Source organism: Oncorhynchus keta, chromosome 14 (assembly GCF_023373465.1).
Source record: "Oncorhynchus keta strain PuntledgeMale-10-30-2019 chromosome 14, Oket_V2, whole genome shotgun sequence".
Classification (NCBI taxonomy): domain Eukaryota; kingdom Metazoa; phylum Chordata; class Actinopteri; order Salmoniformes; family Salmonidae; genus Oncorhynchus; species Oncorhynchus keta.
The window spans coordinates 21,110,012-21,127,975 of record NC_068434.1 but is presented as its reverse complement, the minus strand read 5'-3'; the positions used below and the strand labels follow the sequence as shown (position 1 = coordinate 21,127,975).

At 46.2% G+C, this 17,964-nt stretch overlaps 1 protein-coding gene across 3 annotated transcripts in view; it reads left to right on the top strand.

The window, feature by feature from the left end:
- The window catches only part of pcsk5b (proprotein convertase subtilisin/kexin type 5b), a 62,083-nt gene that overhangs the window by 18,511 nt on the left and 25,608 nt on the right, over positions 1 to 17,964 (top strand). For all 3 annotated transcript variants that reach the window (XM_035785028.2, XM_035785030.2, XM_035785029.2), the window contains exons 5-17: positions 90 to 166; positions 2,621 to 2,709; positions 2,800 to 2,972; positions 4,249 to 4,461; positions 7,140 to 7,240; positions 8,784 to 8,887; positions 9,834 to 9,951; positions 11,043 to 11,231; positions 11,574 to 11,710; positions 11,905 to 12,030; positions 15,767 to 15,869; positions 16,911 to 17,104; positions 17,340 to 17,424. In XM_035785028.2, the coding sequence (XP_035640921.2) occupies positions 90 to 166; positions 2,621 to 2,709; positions 2,800 to 2,972; positions 4,249 to 4,461; positions 7,140 to 7,240; positions 8,784 to 8,887; positions 9,834 to 9,951; positions 11,043 to 11,231; positions 11,574 to 11,710; positions 11,905 to 12,030; positions 15,767 to 15,869; positions 16,911 to 17,104; positions 17,340 to 17,424 (1,709 nt within the window). The remainder of the gene's footprint in view (positions 1 to 89; positions 167 to 2,620; positions 2,710 to 2,799; positions 2,973 to 4,248; positions 4,462 to 7,139; positions 7,241 to 8,783; positions 8,888 to 9,833; positions 9,952 to 11,042; positions 11,232 to 11,573; positions 11,711 to 11,904; positions 12,031 to 15,766; positions 15,870 to 16,910; positions 17,105 to 17,339; positions 17,425 to 17,964) is intronic.

Sequence of the window (17,964 nt, the reverse complement as noted above, 5' to 3'; positions counted from 1 at the left end):
GGAGTGTGTGTGGCGTGTTCAGCCATTGGAGGATTTATGCTGCTCGGCCATAAGACCATGATGGTGAAGGCTTTTCCCTCTGTTTCCAGGACAACCAGGCCAGTTATGATGTCAACGGGAACGACATGGACCCCATGCCCCGTTATGATGCCAGCAACGAGAATAAGTAAGATACCAGGTCACAGCATCACGTGTGTGTGTGTGTGTGTGTGTGTGCGTGTGTGTGTGTGTGTGTGGCTCTTCTCTGCCTGGGAGCCCTGTGTCCTGTGCCAGTTTGGCTGTCAGTGGTTTTGGACGTTCTAGCCCAAATGCCTTGGCAAACGCTCAGTACTCTGTGGTAGTTTGTTTTCTTAAAGAGACAGGAGGTTAACTAGCCCACTGCTTTAGACGGATCATGGTCTGCTCTCTCCCTCGCTCTCTCACTTTGCCCTTCCCTCTCTCTTTTTCTCTCTCTTTCTTTCCACCTCTCCCTCTGAGTGGGGCTCGTTGACAAGTCTGTCACAATAATGGGTACGTTCCAATGTCCATACTAGCATACTGCTTAGAATGCATGGCCCAACTCATTACTTTATTCTAGGTAGTATGCTGCTAGCGAGGCTATTGGAACACAGCCATTGGTGTGTTTTTGCTAGCTACCTAAAGCCTACACACTGCATGCATTTTCAGACAGACTTGTATCTTTCCATCGTCCCAACTTTTCTTGGAGGACATATTCTAAGTGATCATATAAACATTGAGGGAACACCGTTTATGATAGGTTCTATGAAAGCTTCCCCACACTGTTGATACACTTGCTATGTCCCTATTCAATACGTTTGGTTAGAGACACAAGTGTGGTGGTAGGTGATTCAATTTCTCGGCTCTAGCTTTATGACATGGTACTGATTTTAAGCGGGAGGACTTGCCACTTCTGATCCAGACCAAACAAAGACACCAGAATGGTTTGGATACACTCCCCTCTACCGACTCAGTCCCTCTCTCTAAACCAGCAGTTTCTCAGCTGTTCAAAGTAAACAGACAATAACCTTGCATCCACTGTGTTTTTGTTACCTATTCTGGGTGTGTGTGTTTCTAGAGGAGAACAAGCTGTTCTTTCTGCTTATGAGGAACACATCTGCTGGTGAATTTGGCCATTTCCATGTGGTAGAATCTCTGCTGTAATGTAAAACTCCACTTCCATGAGCTAAACAAAGGATTGACCTCCAGGATTGATCCAGACAGTGTGTTATTCACATCGCCCTTTACTCATCGCACAGATGGTCTGGTTCAGACTGACTTGGAGCAGGCATGGCATGAAGATGGGCTGAGAGCAGACAGCAACACACACATATGTAGAGGAGACTCAGGAAGACTATGGCGCTGTGTGAAGCCAAACAGGACTGAAGGATTTGAATGTTGGCTCAACAAACTGTCCATACGGCTGCCATAAGTGTAGAGGTTTCAGCCAGGTGATGGAATACACTACAGTAGAACCTTTAGGCTAGCGAGGGCGTGTGTGTGTTTGAGCATGGAATTCTGTGTGCGCACCCTGCCTGCCAATGTGTAGATGCTGGGTTGCCATGACAGCGGTCAGTGGTGACTCTTGGCCGCTTGTTCCAGATGTTCTCGGCAGGAGGGCTGGTCGTGCCGAGCGCGAGAATGTCTTTTGACTCTTCCTCCTCTCCTAAAACCCACTCTTGTTTGTTTGCGCTCATCACTAACCGGGCCACTTGTTGACGCGGCTACAGTCTGGCAGAATGTTGCCCTTGCTTGTTGAGGGCTCGGAAACATACAAATCATTGTCTCTTTCACATTGTGAAAATATTTGAGGGCTGTATGTATCCCAGTTCAGCTGCTGCTGCCTCTGAATCGAGGGTCACATCATTGGGCACCAAAGGGAAGAAGCCGTTTTAAATTGCGTGGCCTTATGAACAAGACCCAGCCCCTGCTACTGGCAATGTGTCGACCTGTTCCTCCAGCCCATAGCTTGAACTAAGTCGAACTCTACTCGCTTCTCCCCACTTCTTTTTCTTAAATATGCATGTTGTCAGATGGTATACCGACTGTTTGTGCATTCTTCAGTTTTTATTAATTGTTTTTATATTATTTTTTTACCCTTTTTTCTCTCCAATTTTCACGGGATCAAATTGGTAGTTAGTCCTGTCTCATCGCTGCAACTCCCGTACGGACTCAGGAGAGGCGACGGTCAAGAGCCGTGCGTCCTCCGAAACACAACCCAACCAAGCCGCACTGCTTCCTGACACAATTCCCGCTTAACCCGGAAGCCAGCCGCATCAATGTGTTGGAGGAAACACCATGCACCTGGCGACCGTGTCAGCGTGCACTGCAACAGGAGTCTTTAGAGCACAATGAGACAAGGACATTCCTGCTGGACAAACCCTCTCCTAACCCGGACGATGCTGGGCCAACAGTGCACCACCCGATGGGTCTCTTGGTCGCGGCCGGCTGCGACAGAGCCTGGACTCTAACCAGGATCTCTAGTGGCACAGCTGGTACTGAGATGCAGTGCTTTTGACCACTGCGCTACTCGGGAGGCCCCAGTAAATCTGTTTACATATTTGCGAGTTTGTTAATGTGTGAGAGATTTTAAATGTGTGTTTGTGTGTCCCTCCCTCTTTAGGCATGGAACTCGCTGTGCTGGGGAAGTGGCTGCATCTGCTAACAACTCCCATTGCACTGTGGGAATCGCCTACAACGCACGGATAGGGGGTGAGTGTTTCAATGTTATTTTAAATCTTATTCAACAGTGGTGAGTGTGTGAGGGCGTGGGTGTGTGTTCACTCTGTGTGTGTCTCTCAGGGGTGCGGATGCTGGACGGCGACGTGACGGACATGGTTGAGGCCAAGTCTCTGAGTCTGCAGCCGCAGCATATTGACATCTACAGTGCCAGCTGGGGTCCCGATGACGACGGCAAGACGGTGGATGGCCCCGCCTCTCTGGCCAGGCAAGCCTTCGAGAACGGTATCCGCATGGTGCGTCTCGCGCGCACACACTGTACGTTGTGTATACACACTCACACACGCGGCCAGTGTTATCAATGCTTCCTTCAAGACATTTGGATTAAAGAGCTGTGTCTAATTAGCATATTCATGCATGGTATCCATATTCATAAGTATGTTGTGGAGATGGCTCAAAGGAGGAGCTAAGCCTAGGGTTAAGTGGAGGGGAGTGGTGTTCACAAAGTCCACTTGTGGTGATGTCAGAACACCCTCTCCTTACTGATTCAGAAATGCTGCTGACATTTTGATTGTGGAGAAAGTAAAACAATGGTTAGAGTGGTGGGTTACATACATCTCTGTTTGGCATCGAAGCTGCAGAGGTCTATTGGGCTATTATGACGTGTGTGTGTGTGTGTGTGTGTGTGTGTGTGTGTGTGTGTGTGTGTGTGTGTGTGTGTGTGTGTGGGACATATTTTCCTATACTTGTGAGTACCAGAAGTCCTCACAAGAATAGTAAATTCAGAGAAATAAGAATATTTTTGCCAGTCCTCACTTGTCTATTTTCCCTAAAATGAGGACTTTAATGGGAATCACTTGTTGGTCCCCAAAAAGTCCTCAAGTATAGTAAGACATAGCTGTGTGTGACCTGCTTTCTTGGGCAAATGTTCTGTTTTTTTGTTTCTTTCCTGCCTCTCTTTTCTTTAAGAAGTCACCTCCCTTCCTGCGCTCTGTCCCTCTCCTACCTTCATAGCTGGTCCAAGCTGTCCGTCAGCGTTTTCTCCCGTCTGGTCCACTCTTCACTCAGAGGGGCTTCTCTCTCTTATCACTGGCTGACAGAGGCCTTTTGAAGTGCTACCCTTCACCTTTTATCCCCTCTGTGTGTGTGTGTGTGTTTGAGTGATAGTCAGAGCTCAGAGCGGTAGGCTTCCTCCCGTGTCCCTGCCAATCACACAGAGATGTTGACTTTTTTTAGGATCCCCATTAGCTGACGCCAATGGCGACCGCTTGTCTTACTTGCGTAACAAGAAAGACGTTACAGACAAATACTTTTTACATCCATTAACGTGTGTTATCAGTTACAGTTACATTTATCAGTTACACATACATGCCAGTACATAGACACAACAAGTAGGTTACATAAGAGAAACACTCAAAGAAATGGAACACAGCATTTTAGAATTCCCCCTTCACTGCTGCGTTCACTTGCTATTACCATTTCAGCATTCAGGTGGAGGGAGAACTTTATTTGTTGCCGGGTGCAGGAAGTCCCACCTCTGATCTAATTTATATTGATTTGATTTCCTGCCAGGGAAGGAAGGGGCGCGGCTCCATCTTTGTGTGGGCGTCAGGGAATGGCGGGCGGAGCCGGGACCACTGCTCCTGTGATGGCTACACCAACAGCATCTACACCATCTCCATCTCCAGCACCGCTGAGAGCGGACGCAAGCCCTGGTACTTGGAGGAGTGCTCCTCCACCCTCACCACCACCTACAGCAGCGGAGAAAACTATGACCGGAAGATAGTAAGTCTGTCTCTGAGGGGGCGGGATAAAGTGTATGTGGATGTTCCTCCACCCTCACCACTACCTACAGCAGCGGAGAAAACTATGACCGGAAGATAGTAAGTCTGTCTCTGAGGGGGCGGGATAAAGTGTATGTGGATGTTCCTCCACTCTTACCACAACATGCAACAGCAGAGTGAGGACAGAACTAGTGTGTGTGAGCGATAAAGTGCACTAGTGTGCTAATGCCGCTATGTTGTGTTATTTAGGCCGACTTGATGGCATACTGACATGTAACTAATTCCTGAGCTGGCAAAGCCAGAAACAGGCTTTAGTTGTAAAGCCTGTGACCTTTGAACCCAAGGCTGGGTGATAGAGGTCAGCGTGTTGGTCAAGCTGTGTCCTGGGCTGACCCCCCTGCCCAGGGTGCATTGGGACAGACAGTCGGACAGACAGTGACAGTTGGCCCTTTTGTCCCAGCTTGTCTGGCAGTGTCTTGTCACATTCCCCATAGAGGGTCAGAAGACTAAGCAGGGGGAGACTAAGATCCAGCCAGGCCTACGCTGCCATATAGACTCACACAGAACCATGACCCGTACTCAACACGTACAGTCACATGCGCACACACACCAAAACCCATTCAATCCAACCATACCAGGAGGCCCCTCAAGTCCCAGACCCACTCCAGGGCCCGTATTCATTAAGCATCTCAGAGTAGGAGTGCTGATCTAGGATCCGGTCCCCCGCTGTGCATATACCGTGCCTTCAGTAAGTATCCATACCCCTTGACTTATTACACTTTTTGGTTATGGTACAGCCTGAATTCAACATTGATTTAAATTGGATTTTACACACAATACCTCGTAATGATTTTTTTTCTCGCATTTATTGAAAATGAAATTCAGAAATATCTAATTTACATAAATATTCACATCCCTGAGTCAATACTTTGTAGAAGCACTTTTGGCAGCGACTACAGCTGTGAGTCTTTCTGGATAACTCTAGGAGCTTTCCACACCTGGATTGTGCAACATTTACCCATTATTCTTTTCAAAATTCATCAAGCTCAAATTATTTGTTTATCATTGCTAGACAGCCATTTTCAGGTTTTGCCATATATTTTTAAGTAGATTTAAGTCAAAACTATAACTTGGCCACTTGGGAACATTGAATGTTTTCTTGGTTAGCAACTCCAGTGTAGATTTGGCCGTGTGTTTTAGGTTATTGACCTGCTTGAAAGATTAATTAATCGGCCAGTGTTTGGTGGAAAGCAGACTGAACCAGGTTTTCCTCTAGGGTTTTGCCTGGGCTCAGCGCCATGCCATAAAAATAAAATTATCCTGAAAAGCTCTCCAGTCCTTAACGATTACAAGCATACCCATAACTTTATGCAGCCACCACTATGCTTGAAAATATGGAGAGTGTTCATTGGCTTTGCCCCAAACATAACACTTTGTATTTGGGACATAAATGTACTTTATTTTGCCACGTTTTAGAATATTTGTATTCTGTACAGGCTTCCTCCTTTTCACTCTTGTCAATTAGGTTAGTATTGTGGAGTAACTACAATGTTGATCCAATCTCAGTTTTCTATCATAGAGTTTAATGACTAACTGTTAGTCACCGTTGGCCTCATGTTGAAATCCCTGAGTGGTTTCCTTCTTCTCCGGCAACTGAGTTAGGAAGAACGCCTGTGTCTTTGTAATGATTGGGTGTATTGATACACCATCCCAAGTTTAACTTCACCATGCTCAAAGGGATATTCAATATCTTTATTTTATTTTAACCATCTTCCAATAGGTTCCCTTTGCGAGGTCTTGGAAAACTTCCCTGGTCTTTGGTTGAATCTGTGTTTGAAATTCACTGCTCGACCTTATATAATTGAATGTGTGGGGTACCGAGATGATGTAGTCATTCAAATAAATCCATGCAAATCATTATGACTTGATAAGCAGATGTTTACTCTTGAACTTATTTAGGCTTTCCATAACAAAGGTTTTGAATACTTATTGACTGAAAACATTTCAGCTTCTCATTTTTTACAGTTTTGAAAAACATACCCCATAATCCATAATGTCAAAGTGGAATTATTGTTTGTACTAGGCCAGTGACCCAAAAAATCTAAATTTAATCCATTTTGAATTCAGGCTGTAACACAACACAAAGTCAAGGGGTGTAAATACTTTCTGAAGACACTGTATACAACTAACTGCCAAAATAAAGGAAACACTTGAGCAAATGAGCGATACAACGTATATTGAAAGCAGGTGCTTCTACACCGGTGTTGTTCCTGAGTTAATTAAGCAATTATTATGTATAAAAATGCCCAGTTGCCCACAATTGTGGCCTATCCAGCTCTACAGTGACCTGTCAGTCAGCCAGGGATCCCTTTTGGATGATGGCTTTTATTTTGACTGACTGGATTTGGCACACAGCTTTTCTCTCCTGTCATTGAGGAACTAACCGAAGTCCTGCAATGGGAATATATATATTATTGTTTTTTCCCCCATCCCTTTGGTCCGCTTGGTTAGGAAATAATTTCCTAGGTACCTTTGGGAACAGCAGGTTTGTGTGTGCGTGTCAATTCTAGCAGGTTAGAGTATCAAAGATGGAATGTATGCAGTCTCAGGTGTGCCTCAAACTCACCCTGATCCACAGGATTTAACCCCCCTCCTTTCCATCCCTCCCTCCCTCTGTAGATCACTACAGATCTGCGTCAGCGCTGCACCGACAGCCACACAGGGACCTCTGCCTCTGCTCCTATGGCAGCTGGGATCATCGCGCTGGCCCTGGAGGCTAAGTAAGCTCCTTAACCTTAATGCAGGGATTCACACGACTGCAGTTAGTCAGTTTACTCAGCCAGTCAATCACATCGCTTTCCTGCATTATCACAGTCACACTGTTCTCTTTCTCCTGACTGTTTTGCCTTTCTTCACTTTCTCTTTCTGTCCTCTGCTGCCCCCTCCCCTCCCAGCACTGCTGATGGTATCAGTGGTTATCTGGTGAATGAAAGAGTGGAGTTGACTTTGATAAACATACCCGAGAGGAGCTGGGGCTGCCAGCAGGCCTGCTCTGTCATTTGAAATCCAGCTTATCTTTCCTCCCTCCGCCTCAGATTACGCCTGTATGTTTATACCATAATTACACTTCAGTCAGAACACCAGAGGAGACGCTCTGCTCACTGAGGAATTCAGCTGGGTTTGATGTCGGGTCTGTTGGGACCGAACGAGCTGTTGAAACAGTTTGTGTGTGCGCACTCTGGCAGCGTTCAAATGATGTTAGGATGCCTGTGCCATGGCCTAGTTAGGGCACCACGGCAATGATGATGAAACATTTCTAGGACTTGAATTATGGATGGAGTTGTGGAGTTAAACTATTGGTTTTGTTTGTCAATCTGTTTTTATGGATAGGTATTGGAGTTGGGACTCCCCTGCTTTCCCCCTCCAGAAGACCTCTCTCAGTCCTTATGGAATTGACATGGCTAGCTAGTTAGTGGTGCACGCTGGTAGCGTTTCAATTGGTGATGTTACTCGCTCTGAGTAGTTGTATCCCTTGCTCTGCAAGGGCCATGGCTTTTGTGGATCAATGGGTGATGAAGCTTTGAGGGTGACTGTTGTTGATGTGTTCAGAGGGTCCCTGGTTCGAGCCCAGGTTGGGGCAAAGAGTGGGAAGGAAGCAACACTTACACTATTACTGGCGCCCAGGCTTACAACTTCTGGTTTTCACTTGAATTCGTAAAAAAAAAAACAACTTTGAACAGAGTGAGTGTTGGACAGCGAGCGTAATGGCAGATGTCCGGACAGATGACTCCTGGGAAGGGAAACACATCCACATACTGTCCCACTAGTGTTCAAGAGTTTGTTGGCGTTGGGTAGTTGTGAAGGTTTTCCCCATTCCACAAAATATATATCCATGCAGAGTAGTACTTTTCTAGAATGTTCCGGAATGCTGTGCCCAGAGGATCAAGGAGAGATGAGAGACAGAGAAAAAAAAAATTAAGCATCTGGTCGGCATATGAGGGGATTCCTGGGAAACTTGGTGACCCACATATTGATTTTTGTTGTGTGTTTTTACATCAAAGGACACATGGCTACCATCTTGTAATGGTTTTACGTGAGATCAGACAGGGGAGGGAGATAGGTGGACAGGGGAGGGAGATAGGTGGACAGGGGAGGGAGATGGGTGGACATATCTGCTATATTTCGCCCTCTTCTCCCCTCTCGCGTTCTTTTTCTCACACACACATCCATTCACCTTTTAAATGTGTGTACACACACACACTGTGAAGTCCGTATATTTGGTCACCAATGTGTGTCTGTGGTGTTTTGTGATTTATCCCCCAGTCCTCTGTTGTCGTGGAGGGATGTTCAGCACATCATCGTGAAGACATCTCGAGCCGGCCACCTCAATGCCCCTGACTGGAAGACCAATGCCGCTGGATACAACGGTGCTTAACACAGCTTGCCTCCTCTCCTCCCTTCACCTCAGCTACTCCCCCCCCCTCTCTCTTTCTTTCATACCCCTGACTGTCCCAGTCACTCACCATAAAACATCCCACCGCCTGCCAACTACCTGTCAGGCATTCCATGTGGTGTACTTTGTTTCATGCATGTGTTTGTAGTGTGTGTGTGTGTGTATTAGAGGGAGAGAGTGTGTGTACACACATGCTTGAGAGAGTGTGTGCTTGAGGTTTGTGTGTGTTTGTAGTATGTGAATTGAGGGTCAGCCAGGCTGCAGTCCCAGTCTGTCTGGAGTTTTTCCAAATGGCTGTTTCAAAGAGCAATGGGAAATTGAGAGTGAGTGAGAGAAGGGGGGCATGTCACCCAGAGGGAAATGGAGAGGTTTAGAGAAAGGGTGACAGTGTAATGAAAGAGCGAATGAGGAAACAATATTTGATTGGCTGTGTTGATTGGGTTGACATTGATGTGATACTGTTTTTAATTGGTTGTTCTATGACATCAATAACTATAGACTCAGAGCCATATACAGTGACCATAGAACATTGCACAGTTTTAATTTGACATTTTTTCTTTTGTTTCAAATGAGTAAAAAAAAAAAGGTAAAAGTATCCACTCCTGTGTCAACTAGAATCCTATACTCTTTATCCATTCCTCTGGTTGGAATTACTCAAGCTCTGTCATAGGAAAGTCGGTGGATACTTATCGAATGAAAACATTTCAGGCTGTTACACATGTTAACTGTCTAGATTTTTTGGGGGGTGGGATGTTTACATCTGAATTCAATAACAACCCAGGTTGGAAGGCAACACATTTGTGGTAATTGTGGTGGATCCTTCCTACAGACACAGTATAGATATGTATATGGGTCGGTGTATGTATTGACTTGATGTTTTGAACGGTTCGGATTGCCTGATGAGTGGGCGTGTCTTGCAGTCAGCCACCTGTATGGCTTTGGTCTGATGGACGCGGAGGCTATGGTAAAGGAGGCGGAGCGATGGAAGCAGGTCCCCGCCCAGCACATCTGTGTGGAGAGTGCCGACCGCCAGATCAGGTACTACACAACCAATGACTCCCTAGTTTTCCTGTCCTTACCCAATCAACCAACCAATCAAATGTGATCTGTTCAAAGCTATTGACAAATACATTACAACACTATATTCAACAACAACCAAGGGTAGTGTTCATCAGGGCAAAAAGTTGTTTCACTCCATTTTGGAGAATATTTTCCCATTTCGTGCCTACTGACTCTCTCCCGGGGGGTGTGTTTTTGTCCAGAGGTTTTCATGTATGGGATTGTGCAAGCTCCTGCACACTGAGGGAAGCCAGCCAAGCATTCGTTTTGGAGGGTCTAACACACGCACGCGCACGCATACACACATCCCAGATGACTTACAGGCCCTTTCAATTTGATCTGCTTGTTTTTTTTTCTGTGCAGCTGGATGCTTAATCGGGCCCTTGTTGAACACATTGACGAGCCAATCACAGTTTAGTTTACTGGCTTTGAATGGAACCAATTAGCCTCTTGCTAGTTCCCCAGTCGATCTCCCTATCTATCAGCCCCATGATGGCCGGACGATAGGAATCTTATGGGAAGCATATGTTTGTGTTTTGAGGGAGTGTTTGTAGTATGTGAAGTGAGGCAGCACCGGGTGTGTTTTGGCAACACTGTGATTTTGCTCTGGAGCTGTCCTGCGGATGTCATCTTACAGCCGCTGGGCTCTGAGACACCCCTTGGCTGGCCTCTCCATTGCATTTGGTAATGTCTGGGCCTTCTCATCCTTGGAGTATTGGAGAGAACCATGAGATCTGTAGACTGCCAGGGAAGTCGTAATCTGGGTTTGTCTCGTCCTCCCCCGTCCCTGTCCCAAGCACACTTAAATGCAGATCTACACCTCAAACCACACACGTGCTAGCGTGGATTCTGGCATAGTGTTTGGGAGCCAGGCTGTGATATTACTCGTCCTGTCCCCTCTGCTCTCAAAAAAACATGGTTCAGAGTCATCAATAATCCATGATAGCTGGGTAGCACATGGCTTGCCTGTGTCTGTGGGTTCCAATTCCTCTCACACGTCAGATTTAGATTCTGATTGGGTGACTGCTCTGACACTGACACCTGATTTGGTTGCTTCCCTCTGCCTGCAGGACGATCCGCCCGGAGCATGTGGTGCGCTCTGTGTACAAGGCCACCGGCTGCATTGACAACTCCAACCACCATGTCATCTACCTGGAGCATGTGATCGTACGCATCACCATCACACACCCGCGCCGCGGTGACCTGTCAATCAACCTCACGTCCCCCTCGGGAACCAAGTCCCAGCTGCTTGGCAACAGGTGAACCTCCCCTTCAATTCTACTCTACTACGCTCGCTCTTACACTACGCACCAGGGTTTCTTCACTCCTGGAATGAAGGCTTGTGTTCCATCTCTGCACTAACACCCTTGTTTCGATGAATCATGAAGCCGTTAAATAGTTTAAGCAGATGTGTTGGTACTGGACCGGAAATAAGAAGAACCTGCACACCCCTGTGGCTCCCCAGGACCAGGATTGAAGAGCACTGGTCAACATGTTTCTACTACTGAGTCTCTACAGTTTGTGGTCTTGATTGTGGTTGAACCGTGTGCTTTCTCCCACGGTAGGAAATAGAAATGTGGTTGACTTGTGGTCTCCTCTAGGTTGTTTGACCACTCCATGGAGGGCTTTAAGAACTGGGAGTTCATGACCACTCACTGCTGGGGGGAGAAAGCGGCCGGGGACTGGATCCTGGAGATCCATGACTCCCCTTCGCAGCTCCGCAGCCAGAAAGTCCCAGGTACAGTAGACTAGAGAAGCCCTGTCTAAAGAAGCGACGGCTCCAGTGCAAAATATGCTTAAAGTGAACTATCCCCTTAAGGATACTCACCAACCAGAGTTATATTGTGTAGCAGTAAACCAATGATGTGTAATTGTTCACCCTTTCTCTTGTCCGTCTTTGCTGATGCTATGCTGGGCTGCATAACCCCCCAGGTAAGCTGAAGGAGTGGTCTCTGGTGCTATATGGCACCTCCATGCACCCGTACTCCTCCCTGCGCAGCGACAAGCCCCGTTCGGCCGAGCCCCCTGCAGACGAAGAATTCACTGAGGAGTACAATGGTGAGTGAGGAATATGACGGAGGGAGGGGAAGGAGAGACTAAAGAAAGAGGTGGAGGACAGAATACAGGAGTTCTCTCCCTACCACTCTCTGTTCCTTACCTCTCTGTTTGCTACCTTGTTACAGTGCATTTGGAAAGTATTCAGACCCCTTGACTTTATCCACATTTTGTTAATTTACAGCCTTATTCTAAAATTGATTAAAATGTTTTTTCCTCATCAATCTACACACAATACCCCATAATGACAAGCAAAAACAGGTTTTTAGAAATGTTTATAAAAATTATCACATTTACATAAGTATTAATACCCTTTACTCAGTACTTTGTTGAAGCACCTTTGGCAGCAATTATAGCCTCAAGTTGTCTTGGGTATGGTGCTACAATCTTGGCACACCTGTATTTGGGGAGTTTCTCCCATTTTTCTCTACAGATTCTCTCAAGCTCTGTCAGGTTTGATGGGGTGCGTTGCTGCACAGCTATTTTCAGGTCTTTCCAAAGATGTTCGATCGGGTTCAAGTCCTGGGTCTGGCTGGGCCACTCAAGAACATTCAGAGACTTGTCCCGATGCCACTCCTGCGTTGTCTTGGCTGTGTGCTTAGGGTCGTTGTCCTGTTAGAAGGTGAACCTTCGCCCCAGTCTGAAGTCCTGAGCGCTCTGAAGCAGGTTTTCATCGAGGATCTCTCTGTACTTTGTTCTGTTTATCTTTGCCTCAATCCTGACTAGTTTCCCAGTCCCTGCTGCTGAAAAACCTCTCCACAGCATGATGCTGCCACCACCATGCTCCACCGTAAGGATGGTGCCAGGTTTCCTCCAGACGTGATGCTTGGCATTCAGGCCAAAGAGTTCAATCTTGGTTTCATCAGACCAGAGAATCTTGTTTCTCATGGTCTTTAGGTGCCTTTTGGCAAACTCCATGTTGGCTGTCATGTGCCTTTTACCGAGGAGTGGCATTGGTCTGGCCACTACCATAAAGGCCTGATTGGTGGAGTGTTGCAGTGATGGTTGTCCTTCTGGAAGGTTCTCCCATCTCCACAGAGGGGCTCTGTCAGAGTGACCATTGGGTTCTTGGTCACCTCCCTGACCAAGGCCCTTCTCCCCCGATTGCTCAGTTTGGCTGGGCGGCCAGCTCTAGGAAGAGTCTGTGTTCTAGTCAATATCATCCTATTGCTGTACTGTATATATACTATTATGTATTCTACAGATAAAAAAAATTATATCCACATACTTTCCAAAATGTCTATACATCCCATCACATAGATAGATAGAGTTGAAGTCAGAAGTTTACATACACCTCAGCCAAATGCATTTAAACGCTGTTATCACAATTCCTGACATTTAATCCTAGTAAAAATTCCCTGTTTTAGGTCAGTTAGGATCACCACTTTATTTTAAGAATGTGAAATGTCAGAATAATAGTAGAGAAAATTATTTATTTCATCTTTTATTTCTTTCATCACATTCCCAGTGGGTCAGAAGTTTACATGGACTCAATTAGTGTTTGGTAGCATTGTCTGGTGTAACTGGGTCAGGTTTGTAGGCCTCCTTGCTCGCACATGCTTTTTCAGTTCGGCCCACAAATTTTCTATGGGTTTTGTTGTCAGGGCATTTTGATAGCCACTCCAATACCTTGTCTTTGTTGTCCTTAAGCCATTTTGCCACAACTTTGGAAGTATGCTTGGGGTCTTTGTCCATTTGAAAGACCCATTTGAAACCAAGCTTAAACTTCCTTGTCTCGAGATGCTGCTTCAATATATCCACATAATTTTCTTGCCTCATGATGCCATCTATTTTGTGTAGTGGACCAGTCCCTCCTGCAGCAAAGCACCCCCACAACATGATGCTGCCACCCCTGTGCTTCACGGTTGGGATGGTGTTCTTCGGCTTGCAAGCCTCCCCCTTTTTCCTCCAAACATAATGATGGTCATTGTGGCCATAAAGTTATATTTTTGTTTCATCAGACCAGAGGATATTTCTCCAAGAAGTACCATCTTTGTCCCCATGTGCAGTTGCCAACCGTAGTCAGGCTTTTTTATGGCGGTTTTGGAGCAGTGGCTTCTTTCTTGCTGAGCGGCCTTTCAGGTTATGTCGCTATAGAACTTGTTTTGCTGTGGATATAGATATTTTTGTACCCGTTTCCTCCAGTGTTTTCACAAGGTTCTTTGCTGTTGTTCTGGGATTGATTTGCATCAAAGTATGTTCATCTCTAGGAGACAGAACGGGTCTCCTTCCTGAGCCGTATGACGGCTGTGTGGCACCATGGTGTTTATGCTTGCATACTATTGTTTGTACAGATGAACGTGGTACTTTCAGGTGTTTGGAAATAGCTTCCAAGGATGAACCAGACTTGTGGAGGTCTACACTTATTTTTTTTCTTGAGGTCTTGGCTGATTTCTTTTGATTTTCCCATGATGTCAACTGAAGAGGTACGGAGTTTGAAGGTTGGCCTTGAAATACATCCACAGGTACACCTCCAATTGACTCAAATTATGTAAATTAGCCTAAAGCCATGACATACTTTTCTGGAATTTTCCAAGCTGATTAAAGACACAGTCAACTTAGTGTATGTAAACTTCTGACCCACTGGAATTGTGATACAGTGAAATAATTTGTCTAAACAATTGTTGGAAGAATTACTTGTGTCATGCAAAAAGTAGATGACCTAACTGACTTGCCAAAACTATAGTTTGTTAACAAGACATTTGTGTAGTGGTTGAAGAACGAGTTTTAATCACTCCAACCTAAGTGTATGTAAACTTCCGACTTCAACTTTAGACAGATATCTCAAACTTCTTCCATTTAAGAATGATGAATGCCAATGTTCTTGGTACCTTCAATGCTGCAGAATTAGTTTTTTGTTACCCTTCCCCAGATCAGTTTTCTCGCACAATTGCGTAACATATAGAAGTGTTGCGTAATATGGGCTCTCATGACGTGTTTGATTAGATTTTCAAATCACATTTGCATTGATGTCAGAGTGATTAGAGGGACAATGGAGTCTGAAGTACCAGGCAGTTAGCAAGTTTGGTAGGCTACTAATGACCATCAGCAGCATCAGTTTGGAGAAGCCTAATTACCGTGACTAAATGTTTGTAACTGGGACTGAATACTTTCCGATTGTACAGTGCCTCCTATGGTTACGATCTCGCACTACCTTGAACCAGTTTCCTTTTATAGCTCTAGCTCTCTCTGTAACTTCATTATCAGCAAAGTCCGTGCTAGTAGGAAAAGAGAAGTACACATTTTTTCTCTTTTTATTCTCCCCCTTTCTCTACCTCTGTGGGTTCCTCCTGCAGGGTTACAGTGAGCAGGCAGCTGATAGTCATTAGCCAGTGTGATCAGCCACAGCCATAATAGCAGAACATAAACACCCCCAACTTTTTGATGCTTGTTAGACATAACACACTCCTTCCTGCCTTCTGCACAATAGGAACACCTTTCACACACTCACTCACTCAAACAGACCTAGCAATAGGAGATTATTACACAAGACACTGAATACTTTCTACTTCTCTAACAGTAATGTGATTCGCTATAGTACACATCAGACACTGCACCATAACATCACACTACATGGTTGTTTCTTCAAAACTTAGAATTATGGGTTGGAATGCCAGTCAGCTCCCTTTAGTCGCACGCAGTTTTGTCTCATTCATAAAGTCAACTAACCTCCCCACCCCCTGTAGCATGGTGTATTACAGTACCCATAATGCTGTGTATAACATATCCTCTTCACCAGGGCTCTGTAACAGTGAGTGCAACGAGAATGGCTGTGAAGGCCCCGGACCTCACCAGTGCAACAACTGTCTCCACTACTTCCTCAAGTTCAAGAACAACACCAGGTTAGAATGTCAGTGTTCTGGCTGCCTAGTCATAGGCTGTGTTTACACAGGCAGCCCAATTCTGATTTTTTTTCCCCAGTTATTGGCAGAAGATCTGATTGGTCAAAGGACTGCAGTGTCAGGGACATTGCACTTCTCTAGTCTCACTCGTTTGCTCTGCTTGAAGTCGGTGGTGACCCGACCATTGCCACGCGGTGAGAACCATTCTTACGAGGCCATGATCCGTAGAGTAAGGCGTACCATAAACAAACAAATGTGTGTGTGTGTGTGAGAGGGGGTGGTTGACCTGTGTGAATGTGTTCAGTGGCAATCTAAGTCCACTATAATTGCCTATATCTGGTGCACATTACACAGTACACTAATAAACAAGAGGGGTGTGCAGGTGCCTCTGTCTTGTGTTGTAAAACCTTATCATTAGCCATCTTAAGAATACAATGTTTTTCCACTACTTTCAACCCCTGAGTGCTTAATGTAGCTGGAGTGGGGTTTGGGAGGGGTGGATGGGTGGTTGCAAAGGGGGGGTACTGACGCTAATGCTCATAATTATATCCCTATGTTTCTCTTTGATGACCTTGTCTAACGGGTGGGGGTGTGGTTGGAGGGGGAGGGGGCTCTGACATGGGAGAAGTTTTGGAGCACACGGTTTTACATTTCTTAAAAAACAGTGTGAGATCGAAGGGGCAGAGGCGGTTTATGAAGTTTTCTAACAGTTGTGCTTTAAAAGAAGGCACCTGTTCACCATACAGAAACGCACAAACACTCCCACGCTTATGCAGTCACACATCTGATACGCACAGAAACGCATGCTGTGTATAATTTTGGGCCATGAGCTTTGTTCGCTCCCATGGGGGGAGAGGGGTTGTTATTCTAGAATCTAGTGGATTTTGGTTTATCACCATGTTCAAACAGAGTCAGCGGTCAGAGTGCAAAAATGTAGTCTAGCATTCCGTTTCTTTCCTTTAGCCTGTTTCTGTATGCCGATAACATATTTCTGCTCTGTCTCTGTCCCATCCTTCTCCCTCTTTCTCCACGCCGCTGCAGGACGTGCGTGTCGGAGTGCCCATCCGGGTTTTTCCGCGACGACAGGAAACGCTGTAAGAAGTGTTCATCTCTGTGTGAGACTTGTGTTGGTAGCCGTAGTGACCAGTGCTCCACCTGCAGACCGGGCTTCCACCTTAACGAGGGCTCCAACAACTGTGTGGCCAGCTGTGTGGACAGCTTTTATCTGGACCACGGCAAGTCTCACACACACACACACACACACACACAAGGAATATTCTAATATGGGCCTTGATGTGCCTTGAAGGCAATTGGTTGATTTGTCACTGACTGGCTAGAAAACCAACCAATGATCTGGTGTCCCAGGTATGAAACCTTGAGGCATAGATTTGAACCTGCCCTCCCCTCCACCACCCTCAAACTCTGCATCTTTGGCCCCTATCTGACTGGACGTCTTCTTTCGAGTTACAGATTCCAACATGTGCAGAAGATGCAACGAGAACTGCAAGAAGTGCACCACGTCTAATATCTGCACAGAGTGCAAACCAGGGATGAGGTAAGCCAAACCCACCAAGCCAAACACTCTCCCTCTGAACCCGTCACCTCAAGCCCCCCACACACACACACTGCTGGTCTGTAGTAGTAGTTGCATCACTAAACGGTCCAGTGACATTTTCATGTCTCTGGAGTTTGATTATCACCGCCACCAAACACTTTGAAGTGCCTGCTGGAGGTCATTTTGCAGGGCTCTGGCAGTGCTCCTGTTGCTCCTCCTTGCACAAAGGCGGAGGTAGCGGTCCTGCTGCTGGGTTGTTGCCCTCCTACGGCCTCCTCCACGTCTCCTGATGAACTGGCCTGTCTCCTGGTAGCGCCTCCATGCTCTGGACACTACGCTGACAGACACGGCAAACCTTCTTGCCACAGCTCGCATTGATGTGCCATCCTGGATGAGCTGCACTACCTGAGCCACTTGTGTGGGTTGTAGACTCCGTCTCATGCTACCACTAGAGTGAAAGCACTGCCAGCATTCAAAAGTGACCAAAACATCAGCCAGGAAGCATAGGAACTGAGAAGTGGTCTGTGGTCCCCACCTGCA